A 17,000-nucleotide genomic window follows, 5' to 3' on the forward strand; every position below is an offset into this window, starting at 1 on the left:
TAAAATAATATCCGCCATCCTTTACCTTAAGCAGCAGAACGCTTTGGGTCAGCTCTGAGGGCATGAGTACCATTAATGGCACCATATCCATCCAGTGAGGCTGACCGCTGCCCCCTGACTTTTCCTGTCATTTTGTGTCTTCAGTTATTACTGTTTTTAATATGTTGTGCATTGCCTTTGAATCTGAAACAAGAACTTGGCAATTCAAACAAAAAGCATAGAGCTGAAAGTAGAACACATCCAGTCTTGAATGTTTTGAGGATGGGAGGCAAAGATCGTTAATGTGCTGGCAGAGAACAATATGCTTTTCAGAAGTGTTTGTCTGCTCTCATTGATCTTCTAATCAAGATCAATAATGGTTAGTTTCTCAGGAATCCCAGCTTTTGCCATTGGAAAACCCTTTTTTAAGACTAAGGCTCCCATAATTTCCTTTTGGCTGGGAAGCTTGTGGAATTACTGTCTAAAAAGGGACTTTCCCAAGCTCTGTCCAGCCTATAGTGTGTAAAAAAAATCCTTCAGTATCCTGCGTTCAGGGTGCATGTAAAATGTATGCAGTTTAACACCATTTAAAATCCCATGGCTTAATACTACGGAATCATGGAATTGCAGTTTTACAAAGTCTTCAGCCTTCTCTGCCACAGAGTTCTGGTCCCTCACCATACTACAAATTTCAGGATTGCACATAAATTAGTTGTATTAAATTAGGATACTAGAGACAAAGTTGAAGTACTTTGGCCACATCATGAGGAGACAGCAAAGCCTAGAGAAGACAATTATGCTGGGGAAAGTGAAAGAAAAAAGGAAGAGGGGCCGACCAAGGGCAAGATGGATGGATGGTATCCTTGAAGTGACTGGACTGACCTTGAAGGAGCTGGGGGTGGTGACGGCCGACAGGGAGCTCTGGAGTGGGCTGGTCCATGAGGTCACGAAGAGTCGGAGACGACTGAACGAATGAATAACAACAACATTAAATTCCACATGCTAGATCAGTGGTTCCCAACCTTTTTTGATCAGGAAGCACTTAACCAGGGACCAGTTTGACCAGGGACCACTTTCCAACATCAGTACCAAAGTGGTTACAAATCAGTTTGTTGTCAACTTTAGATTTGGTTAAGTTATGGGGTGTTGATTAAGAAAATTTTATGGGATAGACCACATCTGCTCTAGTTTTGGATGCAGAACATATGCCATCCAGTAGTTGCCATCTGCTTGCTCACAGAAAACTATATTTAATAAGCCTTGGCACTATAAGAGGGTTTCACGAGACCAGTCACTCTTGTTGCAACAGTGCAGTAATGGTGAGGTTGTGGACCATATTTTAGTTCTTGCGGACTACTTGTGGTCCACGGACCACAGGTTGGAAACTACTGTTCTAGATGCAGTCAGATTTCCAAATGCCATATTTTATGTGTACATATCAGCAGCACTCAGTGTGCTATAGTATGAGCATTGAACAATGACTGCAGAGCAGCGTGGGCGGGGGGAGGCTTGTGCCAGTGAGTCCCTTCAAGGCTGGGGGTTCTGTGTGGGAAGTTTGGCCCAGTTCTATCAGTGGGGTATAGAATGCTCTTTGATTGTAAGTGAACTATAAATCCCAGCAACTACAGCTCCCAAATTTCAATGTCTATTTCCTCCAAACTCCACCAGTGTTCACATTTGGGCATATTGAGTATTCATGCCAAGTTTGGTCCAAATCTATCATTGTTTGAGTCCACGGTGCTCTCTGGATGTAGGTGAACTACAACTCCAAAACTCAAGGTCAATGCCCACCAAGCCCTTCCAGTATTTTCTGTTGGTCATGGGAGTTCTGTGTGGGAGGTTTGGCCTAATTCTATCATTGGTGGGATTCAGAATGTTCTTTGATTGTGGGTGAACTATAAACCCCAACAACTACAACTCCCGGGTGCCAAGATATGTTTTCCCCAAACTCCACCAGTGTTCACATTTGGGCATATTGAGTATGGTCCAGACCATCATTTGAGTCCACAGTGCTCTCTGGATGTAGGTGAACTACAACTTCAAAACTCAAGGCCAATGCCCACCAAACCCTTCCATTATTTTCTGTTGGTCATGGGAGTTCTGTGTGCCAAATTTGGTCCAGTTCTATCGATGGCGGAGTTCAGAATGCTCTTTGATTGTAAGTGAACTATAAATCCCAACAACTACAACTCCCAATTGATAAAATCAATCCCCCTCAAACCCCACCAGTATTCAAATTTGGGCGCATTGAGTATTTGTGGCAAATTGGATCCAGTGAATGAAAATACATCCTGCATATCAGATATTTACATTACGATTCATAAAAGTAGAAAAATTATTATTAAGAAGTAGCAATTGAAATAATTTCATGGTTGGGGATCACCACAACATGAGGAACTGTATTAAAGGGTCGTGGCATTTTGAAGGTTGAGAACCAGTGTTCTAGAGGCCATGAAAACCCACTGGGTGATCTTGAGAAAGTCACACATTCTTCAGAAAATTTTGTAATCAGGTTGGTTTAAGATTGTCATTAATCAATAAGTACTTGAAGATGCACAACAACTACTTTCAGTGTATTGGAGATTCCAAACTTTGGGTAAATCCAGAACATTTGTGGGGGAAACCTTTGAGGCCATCTTAATAGGGATTGGGCTTATCCAGTGACACACAATATTGTAGATTTGTGGAAAGTCACTCTGGAAGAGGAAAGTGGAATGGAGTGCCCTGAAAATGGGCATGGCTAGCTGGAACTCAGAGCAGGAACAGTACATTCAAAACAATGTGACCGATTCAGCTTCTGTGTTTTTCTTTCTTTCTTTCCTTCCATCCATGGCCAGTCCCTCCTCTCTTTAAGAAGAGAAAAATGCTGGGTACACACTATTGTTTCTACATGGTCTGTAATTTTTTCTCCCCAGTAGAAGGAGGGGTGGAGAGAGAAAGAAAGGGAGAAGCCAAAGTTGAAAGGAGGAGTGGGTGGGAACAAAATGTGCCCCCGAGATAAATCTCAACAAGGAAAAAAAATATCTGTGAGATTTCCAAAGCCAAACCGCCAGGGTAGGTTTGGCTGTGGTTTCGCAAATATAGCCTTCAGGGTGTGTCCAGGGGGGGAGGTTTGCAATAATAAACTTGGCCCTGAATGCCGTCTGCCAAAAGGAGAGACAATGGCAGTTTTTTCTCCCCTCTGGCTCTGATCTTGTGGTGCAGTTGTGTGTGTGTGTATAGTGTGTGTTGGAGGGGACAAAAGGGAAAGCAGTGGGATTGCTGTGGCTTCCCTGTGGCTGTCCTTGCTGTTGCGCAGGAGGCGGTGGCAAGAGATTTATGAGCCAGAGTCCGCCTTGCTTGGAATGCTTCTGACTGGGGAGGAGTGGGCGTCTGGGCGGATTAATGGATTCTGGGTTTTTTCCTCCTCCTCTCCCCCCATCACTTAAAAAATTAAATCCTTGTTGCAAGCTTGGATTCCAAACCCCAACCATGCACAGTCTGGCTGCGAGTTTATTTTTGGCAAATGATGGGTATGGTTTCATAAGCAGGCATGGGAGCGACTTTCCCACCTAGGGTTCTGCTTTGCTTTTTTGAGTATGCAGAAATATGCACAGAAGTCAGCATCCTGTTGGTGTCTTACCTTCATTCCACTACAAATGTGGTTAGATGTTTTGGCCCAGTTTGGAATCACCCTACTCAGTTTTTGATAGTGGAAATGGAACCACGGTTGCACAATGGGTTAAATCCTTGTGCCGGCTGGACTGCTGACCTGAAGGTTGGGTTGCTGACCCGAATAATAATAATAATAATAATAATAATAATAATAACAACAACAACCACCACCACCACCTCTGGCATAAGCCAGTAAAGGTGGTCCCAGTGTTGACTGGCACACTGGGTGCAGTGCCTAAAGACCTTGGCCTGCACTTAAACACAATACAACAGCCAGCAGAATGATCTTGTCTGCTATGGAGTCATTGTGTTTCAAATAATAATAATAACAATAATAACTTTGTATTGTCGAAGGCTTTCATGGCCGGAATCACTGGGTTGTTGTAGGTTTTTCCGGGCTATATGGCCATGTTCTGGAGGCAATTTTTCTCCTGACGTTTCGCCTGCATCTATGGCAAGCATCCTCAGAGGTAGTGAGGTCACTACCTCTGAGGATGCTTGCAATAGATGCAAGCGAAACTTCAGGAGAAAAATTGCCTCCAGAACATGGCCATATAGCCCGGAAAAACCTACAACAACCCAATAATAACTTTATTTTTATACCCTGCCATCATCTCCCCATAGGGACTCGGGGCAGCTTACAAGGGGACAAGCCCGAAAATACAGATTAAAACGTACACAATAAAATGAAATGAAACAAAATAAAATCAACAACAACATTAGAAAAACATTACAGTCACAGTGCACATTTTAAAAACAGTATAATGGCTGAAAGATTAGGTGCTGAGTGTGTGGAAGGATCAGGAAATGTGCAATCGTTCCTAGATAGAGCCCAGGGAAGGTGCAAAATATAGTTCAATTCAATTCAGGTTGCCAGTTCAAATCCGCGAGATGGGGTGAGCTCCCATCTGTTGGCTCGAGCTTGCGGGGAGATGAGAGAAGCCTCCCAGCAGGCTGGGAACACAGCTCAGTGCCCCCTAGGCAACGTCTCTGTAGACGGCCAATTTTTTCACACCAGAAGTGACTTGCAGTATGTTCTCAAGTTGCTTCTGACATGATGAATAATAAATGGAAATGGAGATGCATATTCAAGTCACACTCTCTCTGCCTCAACGCAAGACAAAGACAATCCCCTTCAGAAAACACTGCATAACTTTGACTTTACTGTTGGGTATACTTTTTTGTGATCCTAAGTCGACTCTGTCACAGGTTTTCTGGGACTGAGAGTGCAATGGGTTTTTGTGGCAGAGTGGGGAATTGAACCCTGGTCTCCAGAGTTGTATAGTCCAACATTCAGACCACTATACCATGCCAGCTGTCTTTAACATACACAGTGGAGGACTTCAGCAGTATGTGGAAAGTTCCTTCTAACCCCCCCCCCCCCCCCAAAAAAAAAAAAAAACCCAGCTCAACTATTCAGGCAGCTGTGCAGACATCTTCCAAAAGCTTCAATGTCAGAAACTTGTAATGCAAACTCCTCACTCTACCATCAAGAATAATGTGCCATTTTAGGCTATCTCATCACAATATCACAATGCAAGTTGACTATAGAAAATTCTGAGAGAGATATTCATTCAGGTTTTTAAAAAGCTTTGAAAAATCGTGGTTTCCCCACTTTTACAAGGTCCCTGTGCTCCTAGCCCCACAAAAGTGGAGGACCTAGTTTGCTTGTTTAGTAGAGCAAAGGCACTTGGAAAATATCTTTGGATTGTGTGTGCCTAACCAAGCTCAAAAAAGGACTTCCGTGAGCATAGGTTGCAGTCTAATATAGCTGTTCTCTATTTGAATTGGCATCCTCTAGATGTATATTGTATATAACTCCCAACATCCCCAGTCAGGTTTAGGAGATGGTCAGCGTCTGACCATATGTGGCTGCTGAGGTGGGTATAATTCCACTAAACACAGTAGGATTTTCTCTGAGTAAAGGACACATGTGTTTGCACCTTTGAGACATTTGGCTGGCCATTGTTGGAAACATAATGCTGGGTTTTGAGGGGCCACAGCTACATCAACCTGCAAATGACAGCAGGATTGGTAGTACAGTTTGAGAAAATACTCATATGATTTTCTCAGGGTACCGATGAGCGGGAAGAAGGAAAGGAATGCGGCATTCCCCCAGCTTCTCCAGTAATCAGATGTTGCATGTGTGGGAGGGGGGTTTTCTCATGTGTGTCCAATCTCTCTTCCTCCCTTTGCCAGAAGATCAATAAGCTGCTGAGACCTTGAGGTTATCTCTCCCCTCCATGTCCACCCGGACTGCCATCCAGCCTCTGCTTGGCGAGGAAGGCGCAGGCTGGCCTTGGGGAACGGCAGGGGAGAGCAGCTGTCCCTGCAGACCAGCCGTGTTGATGCTGGCAGAACTATTTTAAGAACAAGCAGCCTCATTCCCATCTGGGCTCCTTGGGAACCTACTCTCTGGGCCAAAGCTTTGGCACATTCTCTTTGCAGGTGGACTGCAATTGTCAGCATTTCTTACCTGCAATGTATTTATTTATTTTTTAAAAAACATCTATACCCCATCCTTCTCTACCTCTGAGGAGGGACTCAGAACGGCTTCCGAACAGGCAATAATTCAATGCCAACATAGTCAAAAACACATAATAAATACATCCCTATACATTAAAATAGTTAAAATATACATTAGAACCAGCTCGCCAGATTAAAATTGCCATATTAAAATTGTCGTCCAAATAAGTCCAAGTACAGTCCAATAAAATCTTGTCTTCCCCACTAAAACAACTATTCTGTGAACGCTTGCCCATAACCAGGATTTAAGTTTCTTCCTGAAGGTCAGAAGGGAGGGGGCGGATTTAACCTCACTAGGGAAGGAGTTCCACAACCAAGGGGCCACCACAGAGAAGGCCCTGTCTCTTGTCCCCACCAGATGCGACTGCGATGGTGGCGGGTCTGAGAGCAGGGCCTCCCTGGATGATCTTAAGGTCCTAGATCAGTGGTTCTCAACCTGGGGTCCCCAGATGTTTTTGGCCTTCAACTCCCAGAAATCCTAACAGCTGGTGAACTGGCTGGGATTTCTGGGAGTTGTAGGCCAACAACATCTGAGGACTCCCAGGTTGAGAACCACTGTACTAGATGGTTCATAGAGGGAGATGCATTCAGACAGGTAAACTGGGCTGGAGCCATTTAGGGCTTTATAGGTTAACACCAGCACTTTGAAACGAGCCCGGAAGCTAATTGGCAGCCAGTGGAGTTGGCGTAGCAAGGGAGTTATTCACTCCCTGTACCCCACTCCTGTGAGCAACCTGGCTGTCAAGCGTTGGACTAGCTAAAGCTTCTGAGCAGTCTTCAGAGGCAACCCCACGTAGAGTGCATTGCAGTAGTCTATTCTTCCAGTGGCTGTACTACCTGAGAGATTCTGGGAGCTGTAATCCAAAGAAACCAATTAGTGATGGCAAATACAGAACACTTACCTACTTTTAGCAATCCGTAACCATCTCACACTCATAATCTAGTGCCACAGTTGTAACCCCACCTCAGAACCCATAGTAGATTCACTGTCCTCCAGTTTTATTATCACCGGCATTCATCGGAGGAGGAGGAAATGAGAGGAAAATCTCTTTGCTTGAGACCTTGGAGAGCTGCTGCCTTTTGGTGTGGATGAATGGGAAAGTTAAGTACCTTACAGGAAGGGTATTGACAAGCTGGACTGCGTCCAGAGAAAGGCAACCAAAATGGTCAAAGGTATGGAAGCTAATCTTAGTGAGCTGAGTGTTTTTAGCTTGGAGAAGAACTATTTGAAAAGATATCACATTGAGGAGGGGGCAAACTCTTTAGAGACTAAGACACGGAGCAATGGATTCAAATTTCAGTAAAAGAGATTCCTCCTAAACAAGTGGAATATCCTACCAGGGGGTGTAGTGGAATCTCCTTCTCTGGAAGTTTTTAAACAAAGGCTGGATGGTCATCTGTGCTTTGAATTGGGCAGAATAAGATTGGAATGGGTGGCCCTTATAGTATTTTCAAACATTATTGTTCAATTATTCCAAATGCCACACTTCTGATTCATCTCTGCATCCTCCCATTCAGGTAATTTAAAAGTGCAAACCTGCATAACTACAGCAGAAGAACACAACACCAGCAGCAGAGTCTAGAAAAGTTTGTTTTTAAAGGAAGGTGGACTACAACTTTCACAGTCCTCTAGCCAGCAAGATACTATTGGTGGAGGGGGGATTCTGGACATTATAGCTAACTGGGTTGCTGTAAGTTTTTTGGGATGTATGGCCATGTTCCAGAAGCATTCTCTCCTGATGTTTTGCCTGCATCTGTGGTAGGCATCCTCAGACGTTGTGAGGTCACAACCTCTGAGGATGCCTGCCATAGATGCAGGCGAAACATTAGGAGAGAATGCTTCTGGAACATGGCCATTCAGCCTGAAAAACTTACAGCAACCCAGTGATTCCAGCCATGAAAGCCTTTGACAATACATTATAGCTAACGTTTCCAATCTCTATGCACTTTTGAGACTGCCCTCTTGAAGGGCAATATTTGCATCAGTGTGAAGAACTGCTTTCCCTTCCTGCCCCCTGCTTGACAGTTTGACAGCTATATAGCTTTTCACAGCTGGACAGGTGGATGCGGTGGCAGCCAGTTACGTGGTAGCCTTTGCGATCTCGTGCCCTGCAGGGGAAAGCGGGCAGAAGCTTGGGGAGATCTGAAGGTGACTGTAACATAGTCAGTGAAATGTTGTTGGCTGTTGTGTGCCTCCATTTTGCTTCTAATCAGTGGGTCTAACCAGAAATCCCAGCTAGTTTAGCAGCTGTTAGGAATTCTGGGAGTTGAAGGCCAAAACATCCGGGGACCCACAGATTGAGAACCACTGTTCTAAATTATGGCAACCCCATCAGAGGATTTCCTTGATTCAAGATTTGTTCAAGGGGGTTTGCCATTGCCTTCTTCTGAGCCTGAGAGAACATGAGTTGCCCAAGGTCAGCTAGTGGCTTTCGTGGCCAAGTGGGCATTTGAACCCTGGTCTCCAGAGTCACAAGACAGTTTGTGTGGCCAGAAACTGTCTTAGTACTTTGTAGGTCAAAATCAATACCTATTCAAGGACTGCACACACAAGGGATGTACATCCTGCCTTGGTTGAAGTCAGAAGACACTAGAAGCCATAGCCATTGTTTATATAATCATTGAATCATTGAATCATTGAGATGGAAGAGACCTTGTGGGCCATCCAGTCCAACCCCCTGCCAAGAAGATGGAAAATCGCATTCAAAGCACCACCGATAGATGGCCATCCAGCCTCTGTTCAAAAGCCTCCAAAGAAAGAGCCTCCACCACACTCCGGGGCAGAGAGTTCCACTGCTGAACAGTTCTTACAGTCAGGAAGTTCTTCCTCGTGTTCAGGTGGAATCTCCTTTCCTGTAGTTTGAAGCTACTGTTCCTTGCCCTAGTCTCCAGGGCAGCAGGAAACAAGCTTGCTTCCTCCTCCCTATGACTTCCCCTCACATTTTATACATGGCCCTCATCATGTCTCCTTTCAGCCTTCTCTTCTGAAGGGTAAACATGCCCAGCTCTTTAAGCCGCTCCTCATAGGGCTTGTTATCCAGACCCTTGATCATTTTAGTCACCCTCTCTTGGACACATTCCAGCCTGTCAACATCTCACTTCTATTGTGGTGCCCAGAATTAGACACAGAGTGTTTCCAGGTGTGGAATAGAGGGGTAGCATGACGTCCCTGGATCTAGACTCTATACTCCTATTTGTGCAGGCCTATTAATGCAAAACAAGTACAGGGGGCATCAGGTGGAAGGATGCGGGAGGTACAGTGAGCAAAGATGCATGAGTCCAGAAGGAAAGATAATTAAATGTAGGCAAGGAGGGACCAAAGGCACCAGAGACAAATGGGAGGTGGCTACATTTGTCAGGAACAGTCTAAATAAAGATGGAGAGCAGACGGAGGGAGGGTGGGAGGTAGAGGAAGGGAGAGGAGGATGTGGAATGAGATCACAGAGGGCTTTGAAGGACAGAACAAGGAGCTTAATGTCTGGAGTGTGGCAGCTACTGTGGAGACATGATGCGTCTGGGGCATCTGGAAGCAACCAAGGATGTTAATCAATCGTGGTTTTCTTAATGTGCTTTCGGAAGGAGCAAAGGTGTGATGGAGATAAGAAGCTGCACAAATGCACAGATAGAACAGGATTTCATCCTTGGCAATTGAGGGAGGAAAGGCGTCGGTGGAAGGACAAGGAGTATGAAAAGCTTGCTGGGATGGGGCAGAAATAATGAGATAACAGCGGCTGGGAATGGACACTTTGTGCTGGCAGGGATCAGGGGGGTGGAATGAAAAGTCTGCATCAACAAAACCTGGTTTGGATGGACTACCTAATCTCAGAATTCGGCGAAGTTAATTTTTTTGGACAGCCATGTCAACAATCACATAATGAGCATACCTAGTGGCCATTACTTTTTTTTTAAAAGTAGAATTATTAAGTTTTGCAACATGCACTATTTAAGCCAATGATTCCTGAACTCCAAGCCTCGTTTGTGAGTTTTGGGCTTCATATTCCAGAAGGCTCAGCTGTTTTGGCCAACGATCAGGAGTTCTGGGTGCTGAAACCCAAAACACCTAGAAGAACAGAGTTTGGGAAACACTGATTTATATTGTTTTAACTGGTTTTTCATTGAAAAAGTAGAAGGCTTTCTGCCATGTCCTCATCTCCCATCACCAGGATGTTGGTGGGCATGAAAGAGAGTCTTCTCCTGTAGATCATAAAGCTTTGGTTGGCTTGTGTAAGGAGATAGTTTCAGATAGATTGGATCTAAGCCATGTAGGACTTTAAAGCCATGAGCAGCACTTTGAATTCTGCCCATAAATGGATCAGCAGCCAATGAAGTTGGTGTCTCCATTGATAAATACAGTGGGATCTTAATTGATGTGCTTTGATTCCAGGACCACCTCCTTCCCCAATTGATACTTAAGCCCAATTATATACAGTGGTGTAGTAAAATGGTGTCCCTGATATATCAAGTTTTGTGTGGTTTTTTTGGGGAGGAGGGTGGTATTTTACGCAGTGGTTGGTTGAATCTGTGGATGTAAAATCTGTGGAACTGTAGCCAGATAGACTCATTCATTCCATCTGTTTCCTTCTAGGGCTCTAAATGAGAATATGGCCAATGGCATTGAAGACCTTATTGGGATCCCATTCCCAAACCACAGCAGTGAGGTCCTTTGTGGCTTGAATGAGCAGCGGCACAACGGCCTTCTTTGCGACGTCATCCTCATTGTTCAGGACCAAGAGTACAGGACCCACAAATCTGTCCTGGCGGCCTGCAGCCAATACTTCAAGAAACTCTTCACTGCCGGCACTTTAGCAGACCAGCCCTGTGTTTACGAGATAGATTTTGTGAAGCCTGAAGCACTTTCGGCAATCCTCGAGTTTGCCTACACCTCCACGCTCACCATCACCACCGCCAACGTCAAGCACATCCTCAACGCAGCCAAAATGCTGGAGATCCCATGCGTAATCAATGTCTGTTTGGAAATCATGGAACCGGTGGGGGACGAGGAGGAGGAAGAGGAGAAGGAAGAGGAAGAGGAGGAAGAGGAGGAGGAGGAAGAGGAGGAAGAGGAAGAGGATGAAGAAAGGGAAGGGGAAGTAGAGGACTTTGCAGCCCAGAATCTTACAGATGCCCAAGATGGCAGCTGTCACCAAAGTCCATCTAAATCTGACCTTGCTGAAGAAGTATATTCAGAAATACAGAATGGTTTTTCCAGCCACTTCCCAGCTGGAACACCTAATGGAAGCCTGGGAACCATAAGAGACTTCTCCATTGAGTCCCTCCTAAGGGAAAACTTGTATCCCAAAGCTGGCCTTCCCGAACGGAGGCCAACTCTGTCTCCGTTTGTGCCCGACCTCTTCCCCCACCTGTGGAATGGAGATTTTGGCACCTTCTCCCAAGTTGAGGAGGCCCAGTTGGACAATGGGCCCTTAGATCTGGTGATCAGAAAGAGGAAAATCAAGGAGGAAGAAAAAGAGGAGCCATCTCCGCCCACCCCTTTTCCCAACAGCCTCTTCAAGGATATGTTTGGCAGCAACCCAGCTAGCCATTTGGGACACATTAAGGCCGAAAATGACTATAGTGCTTACCTGAATTTCCTCAGTGCTGCCCATTTTGGTGGGGTCTTTCCTCGATGGCCAGAGGAAAGGAAAATCAAGCCCAAAGCTTCCCAGCAGTGCCCCATCTGCAACAAAATAATCATGGGGGCAGGGAAGCTCCCACGACACATGAGGACCCACACAGGAGAGAAGCCATATATGTGCAGTATCTGTGAAGTTCGCTTTACCAGGTCTGCCTGATTTATTTATTTATTTAAAAAGCAATTTCTCAAAGAGCAGTTATGAGGTGCCTAGCTACACATTTTATCCAATTATTTTTCAGGATGACATGTTTGAGTTGCCTCTTTTGCCTTACATTCTCTGTTGTGTCTTGTGACGTAGGATACACCAAGACCAAGTGAATGTCGAGGACCAGGATTTTCAACCATGGCCCTGTAGAAGACTCTGTCCAAGTCTTGATGCTCCAAATCTCTTGGGACATATGTTCCATTATTTTAGTCCAAAATTAATTTTAATCCAGACTTGGCCCGTTCTGGGTTAAACTTTAATCCATTCCAGGTTTTCACCTAGCCCTTAAAGCAATGGTTTTCAATCAATGGTTTTCAACCTCCCAGAAACCCCAGCCAGTTTACGAGCTGTTAGGATTTCTGGGAGTTGAAGGCCAACACATCTGGGGTCCCACAGATTGAGAACCACTGCCTTAAAGCTATCCGTGGTACTGAACACTTGCCTTTGAGATGGGTTCAGCACTTTGGATAGTTCCTTCCACATCTCTTATTCAAATATGGAAAAGATTCACTATCCCACCATCCCGGAAGTCCGCCAGGCACCCTGGAAAGAGACAAAAGTTGGATACCCTGCTATTACCAGTTGGCTGTGGGTGCCTTTCTGGAATCAGCATCTTCCCCCTCTCTGCTATAAGCCTCCATATCCTAGTTGGAGAGTATTATTATGCTAAGAGACTCCACTCATTAGCCATTAATTATCATCTGCCAGCACAGACCTTGGGATTTATTTGCCTGGGCAGTTCAATTTAATTTGCAGGAGCATTTCAAGGAGTTTGTGAAAGAGTGCTGCAGTGGAACTTGGGCAGTGAAGGAAACAATGCAAATTCAAAGGGGGCAAATCTAAGTCTTTTTGGGGGAAAGAAAAAAAAGGAGAGGGTTTTCTCCAAGAGCTGTACCAAGCCACAAAATATCTTCTTCTCCCCATGCAGGTGAGGACCGGTAATGCAGGTGAGGAGTAATGATTGTGGCAATGGTGTCACTATCGTGACTAAATAGGAATCATGAATATGGAGCAGTTATGGATGCATAACTTTCAGATTCATGAACACTAATTAGTCAAAATGGGGAGAAGGCTGCATGGGGTAGAAGGAGGTCCATTCTGCTGGTGACCGAATACAAGTAAATGTTATTTCCATCGTGTTGGGGGAATCAGCCCAGGAGGTCTTACTTATTTAAGTATTCTGAACTAAGTAGCTGGTATAGAACACTGTCAATATATTTTGTTTTGCAAAGCTACTATCACAATTCCTCCCAAACAGACATCTCTTTAATTTGGACTACAACTTCCATCACACCTAACCAATATGGCCAGTGGAAATTGTAGTCCAAATATCCTGGAACTCATCAGAGGAATTCTTTCTTTTTTTAACATATGCAGCAAGAGACAGGTCTCTTGCGGAAGAGCATTACAATCACAGAGTTGGCAGTGATGGATTGAGATAGAAAGAGGAAAACCAAGAGTTTGGGGTTGTTTCTTTTTTGGACTACTACTCCCAGACTCCCTCAACCAACAGAGCCATTAGTGAATGCCAATGAAGGGCAAAATATTTGAAATTATGTATGGCCTGGAGTAGGGGATAAAAGGAATGTGTCTTCCTTTCTTATAGTCCTAGAACTCCAAGTCATTTGGTGACATTGATTGGTAGGGTTTTGATATAGACAAAAATAGTATTTCTTCATACAGCATATTGTTGACCTATGGAATTCCCCACTACAAAATGCCATGACTAAGATACCTTTAAAAAGATGTTACACACATTTGTGGAAGATGAGAGTCAATTACCTGTGATGGCTATCTGAAACGTCTATAGAATCATAGAATCAAAGAGTTGGAAGAGACCTCATGGGCCATCCAGTCCAACCCCCTGCCAAGAAGCAGGAATATTGCATTTAAATCACCCCTGACAGATGGCCATCCAGCCTCTGTTTAAAAGCTTCCAAAGAAGGAGCCTCCACCACACTTCGGGGCAGAGAGTTCCACTGCTGAACGGCTCTCACAGTCAGGAAGTTCTTCCTCATGTACAAAGGCAGTATATCTGATCACCTGAGAGCATATGGAGCTACCTCAAATGTATCACACCATATTACTTGATCAACTCCACAGCTTGAGATAATACTTCCTGGCAAAACTAGGAATTGGATCCAGAACCTCCTCCCTACAAAGCATGTGCTCTTCTTCCAACAAGTTGCAACATTTCCTTGCAGAGGAAAGGTGGGAGGAAACCTGAGCTCAGAAATATTATTTTATTGGACTTCTACTCCCAGAATCTGCCAGTCTATATGATTGGTGGTTTACAAGTTGCAAGTGGGGTTTCTGGTAAATAGCCCAAAGAGAAACTTTTCTCTGTAGAAGTGTATTGCTTTCAGCCCTGCTTGTGCACTCTATTAGCCCTCTCCATTGTGCAAAATGTCTTTCTAAAGGCAGAGAGACCTTTGGTCCAAATTCAGCAGGGTTCCTTTGGGTGGATGTGAGCAAATGTTTTTTCTTGACTTTGCTTCAGCCGAGAAAATGGGCGGGGTGTCTCCACTGTGTTCAAAGTAAGCACTTGCCTGTGGCCACACCCGGAGTGCAAGCGAGGCTGGAGCAAGGAGGGAGATGTCATGCAGGTTGCCTGTGTGTCAAGGTGGCACTTGGATAGAGGACAAAGGCAGCCGCAGCTGTCTTCTCCTGGGTTCTTATGACCCAGTTTTGTCAGCTATTGTCAGAATTGCACAGATTTTGTCAATCCATTGCAATGGCTTTTAGTGGCCAGCCAAAATAGGTGGTACAGTAAAAAAAAAATAGAATATGCATTGGAAAAAATTTAAATATTGTGTTGCTTTGAGGTGAGATTTTAGGAAAACTTTCCTGATGGCAAGAACTGTCCAATAATGGAATATGCAGACTCTGAGTATGGTGGAGTCTTCTTATTTTTAAACAGAGGCTGAATGGTCATCTGTCTGAAACATTTGGATTGGGTGGTCTTTTTCAATTCTGTGATTCTGCAGAAGCCATCACATGATATAGTGCCATCTAGGATACCCTTATCTCTCAACTAGACACCACTTGGGGAACAGTCTGCTCCAACATTTTGGTTGGAGTTCAAGGATATATGAAGCCTTGCTTGTGATTGCCCTGCAAATGAACACCAACCGTTGGCTTTTTTGGAACCTGGCAGCTGACTTTTGCAACGCAACATATCTGGAGGGCAACACAGTGGAGGGACTGGTACTGTCCTTGTAAACTTACTTTGTGTAGAGCCACAACTGATCTTTGTCATCTCCCAAGTTCCCAGGATCTGGGACCAGGATAGAATCATACAATCATAGAGTTGGACGAGACCTCATGGGCCATCCAGTCCAACCCCCTGCCAAGAAGCAGGAATATTGCATTCAAAGCACCCCTGACAGATGGCCATCCAGCCTCTGTTTAAAAACCTCCAAAGAAAGAGCCTCCACCACACTCTGGGGCTAGGGACCATCTAGATTAAAACAACCATAGGTTAGTGGCCTGGTAAGTTTTTACTCATAATGAGGTCTCTCCTTACCACTGCCATGTTGCATGTGATCTGAGGAGAGCTGGCACCTCAGCATCTCATCTCAGGCCAGACTAGTGGGAAGAGCCCACCACCCACTGACTGTGGTCCTTGTATGCAAAGGTCTATCTGGTCCAGCATTCTGTTCTCAAACTGATGAGCCACACACTTTTGCATCTTGCAGGGCTGTGTGGGGATGGCAATCTTCTCTTCTTTCATTTTTTCATGCAAGAATGAATCATTTTCAAAGTTTCCTCTCACTGTGAGGGCAGGTATTTAACATGTTTTGGTTTTTGCATTTTCAGACTTTCTTGTCAAAAAGTCATTTGCTGAGAAATCTTGATTTTATGCAACAACCAGTGGTTTTTACACATAACTTTTTGGCACGTTTCTTCACAGAGAGGTTTGGGGGTGTGAAAAAAAATGTTGCAGTAATATTTACTCAATATCTTGCCACACCCTTCCAAGATAACGTACAAGTATCTTTGATGTCTGTAATGTGGACATGCTTGGACAACACTGAATTATGTGATCACATCACTCAGGACCTTAATGCCTTATGAGTGCTGGCATGGACATGAGCCACAAAGCACCATGTGTAAACTGCCTAGAGACTATGTTGTTACAGAATGGCACAAATGACCACCCTCTTCATTCATGCTTGCATATGTTTCAGCCTGATTATGACTTTATATCAGACTTCTTCCTGGTCTTGTGCACTTCTGTGTGCATTTTCCACCCTGCAGCACCATTTGTACGTCCCACTAATCTTTGCTCTAGGTTGGTGCTCTGTTATAGATTTCTGCTGCCTCCTAATGGACTAAGGTGCTCACTGCTCATTTGGTGCTTTGGATACAGTCAGTGTAAATATCTGATAGCAGAGATGTGCCAAACTGGTAGTGTGCTGTCCTTGAATGGTGCTGGACAGCACAATATTAAATGCTACTATAGCACAATGTATGGAAAATGAAGAACATGGAAATCTGTCACTGTATTAATTACATAAGTGAAATGCAGTGCACAGATAGTGTATCCAGCATGCATTGACACACTAAATCGGGTGTGTCCCCCTTCTTTTTAGACGGAGGTGTTGAAGGGTTTTCCCTATTTTCAGCTAATCTGTCTGGTAGTCCCTTTCACTGATTTCTGATGGCCTGAATTTTAAAAAAATGTGTAAAGTTCAAAACTAGTATGAGCACTTCACTGAAGCAATCGTCAGTATTGGAACCATTTATAAAGGAAAATGAGTGTGATTTTTGGGCCCTTCCACACAGCCCTATATCCCAGAATATCAAGACAGAAAATCCCACATTATCTAAGTGTGGACTCGATAATCCAGTTCAAAACAGATATTGTGGGATTTTCTGCCTTGATATTCTGGGATATAGGGCTATATGGAAGGACCCTTGGTCACTCTTAAGTTACTGCAGGTGCATTATTGCTCATGTGCAGTGATTCTTGATGGAGAAATCCACTTCTACCATCAT

At 44.4% G+C, this 17,000-nt stretch overlaps 1 protein-coding gene across 2 annotated transcripts in view; it reads left to right on the plus strand.

The window, feature by feature from the left end:
• Window positions 1-17,000, plus strand: part of ZBTB7C (zinc finger and BTB domain containing 7C) — a 301,985-nt gene that overhangs the window by 277,741 nt on the left and 7,244 nt on the right. For both annotated transcript variants that reach the window (XM_060761231.2, XM_060761232.2), the window contains one exon: window positions 10,745-11,941. In XM_060761231.2, the coding sequence (XP_060617214.1) occupies window positions 10,761-11,941 (1,181 nt within the window). In that variant the 5' untranslated portion in view covers window positions 10,745-10,760. The remainder of the gene's footprint in view (window positions 1-10,744; window positions 11,942-17,000) is intronic.

Source organism: Anolis sagrei, chromosome 2 (genome assembly GCF_037176765.1).
Source record: "Anolis sagrei isolate rAnoSag1 chromosome 2, rAnoSag1.mat, whole genome shotgun sequence".
Lineage (NCBI taxonomy): Eukaryota > Metazoa > Chordata > Lepidosauria > Squamata > Dactyloidae > Anolis > Anolis sagrei.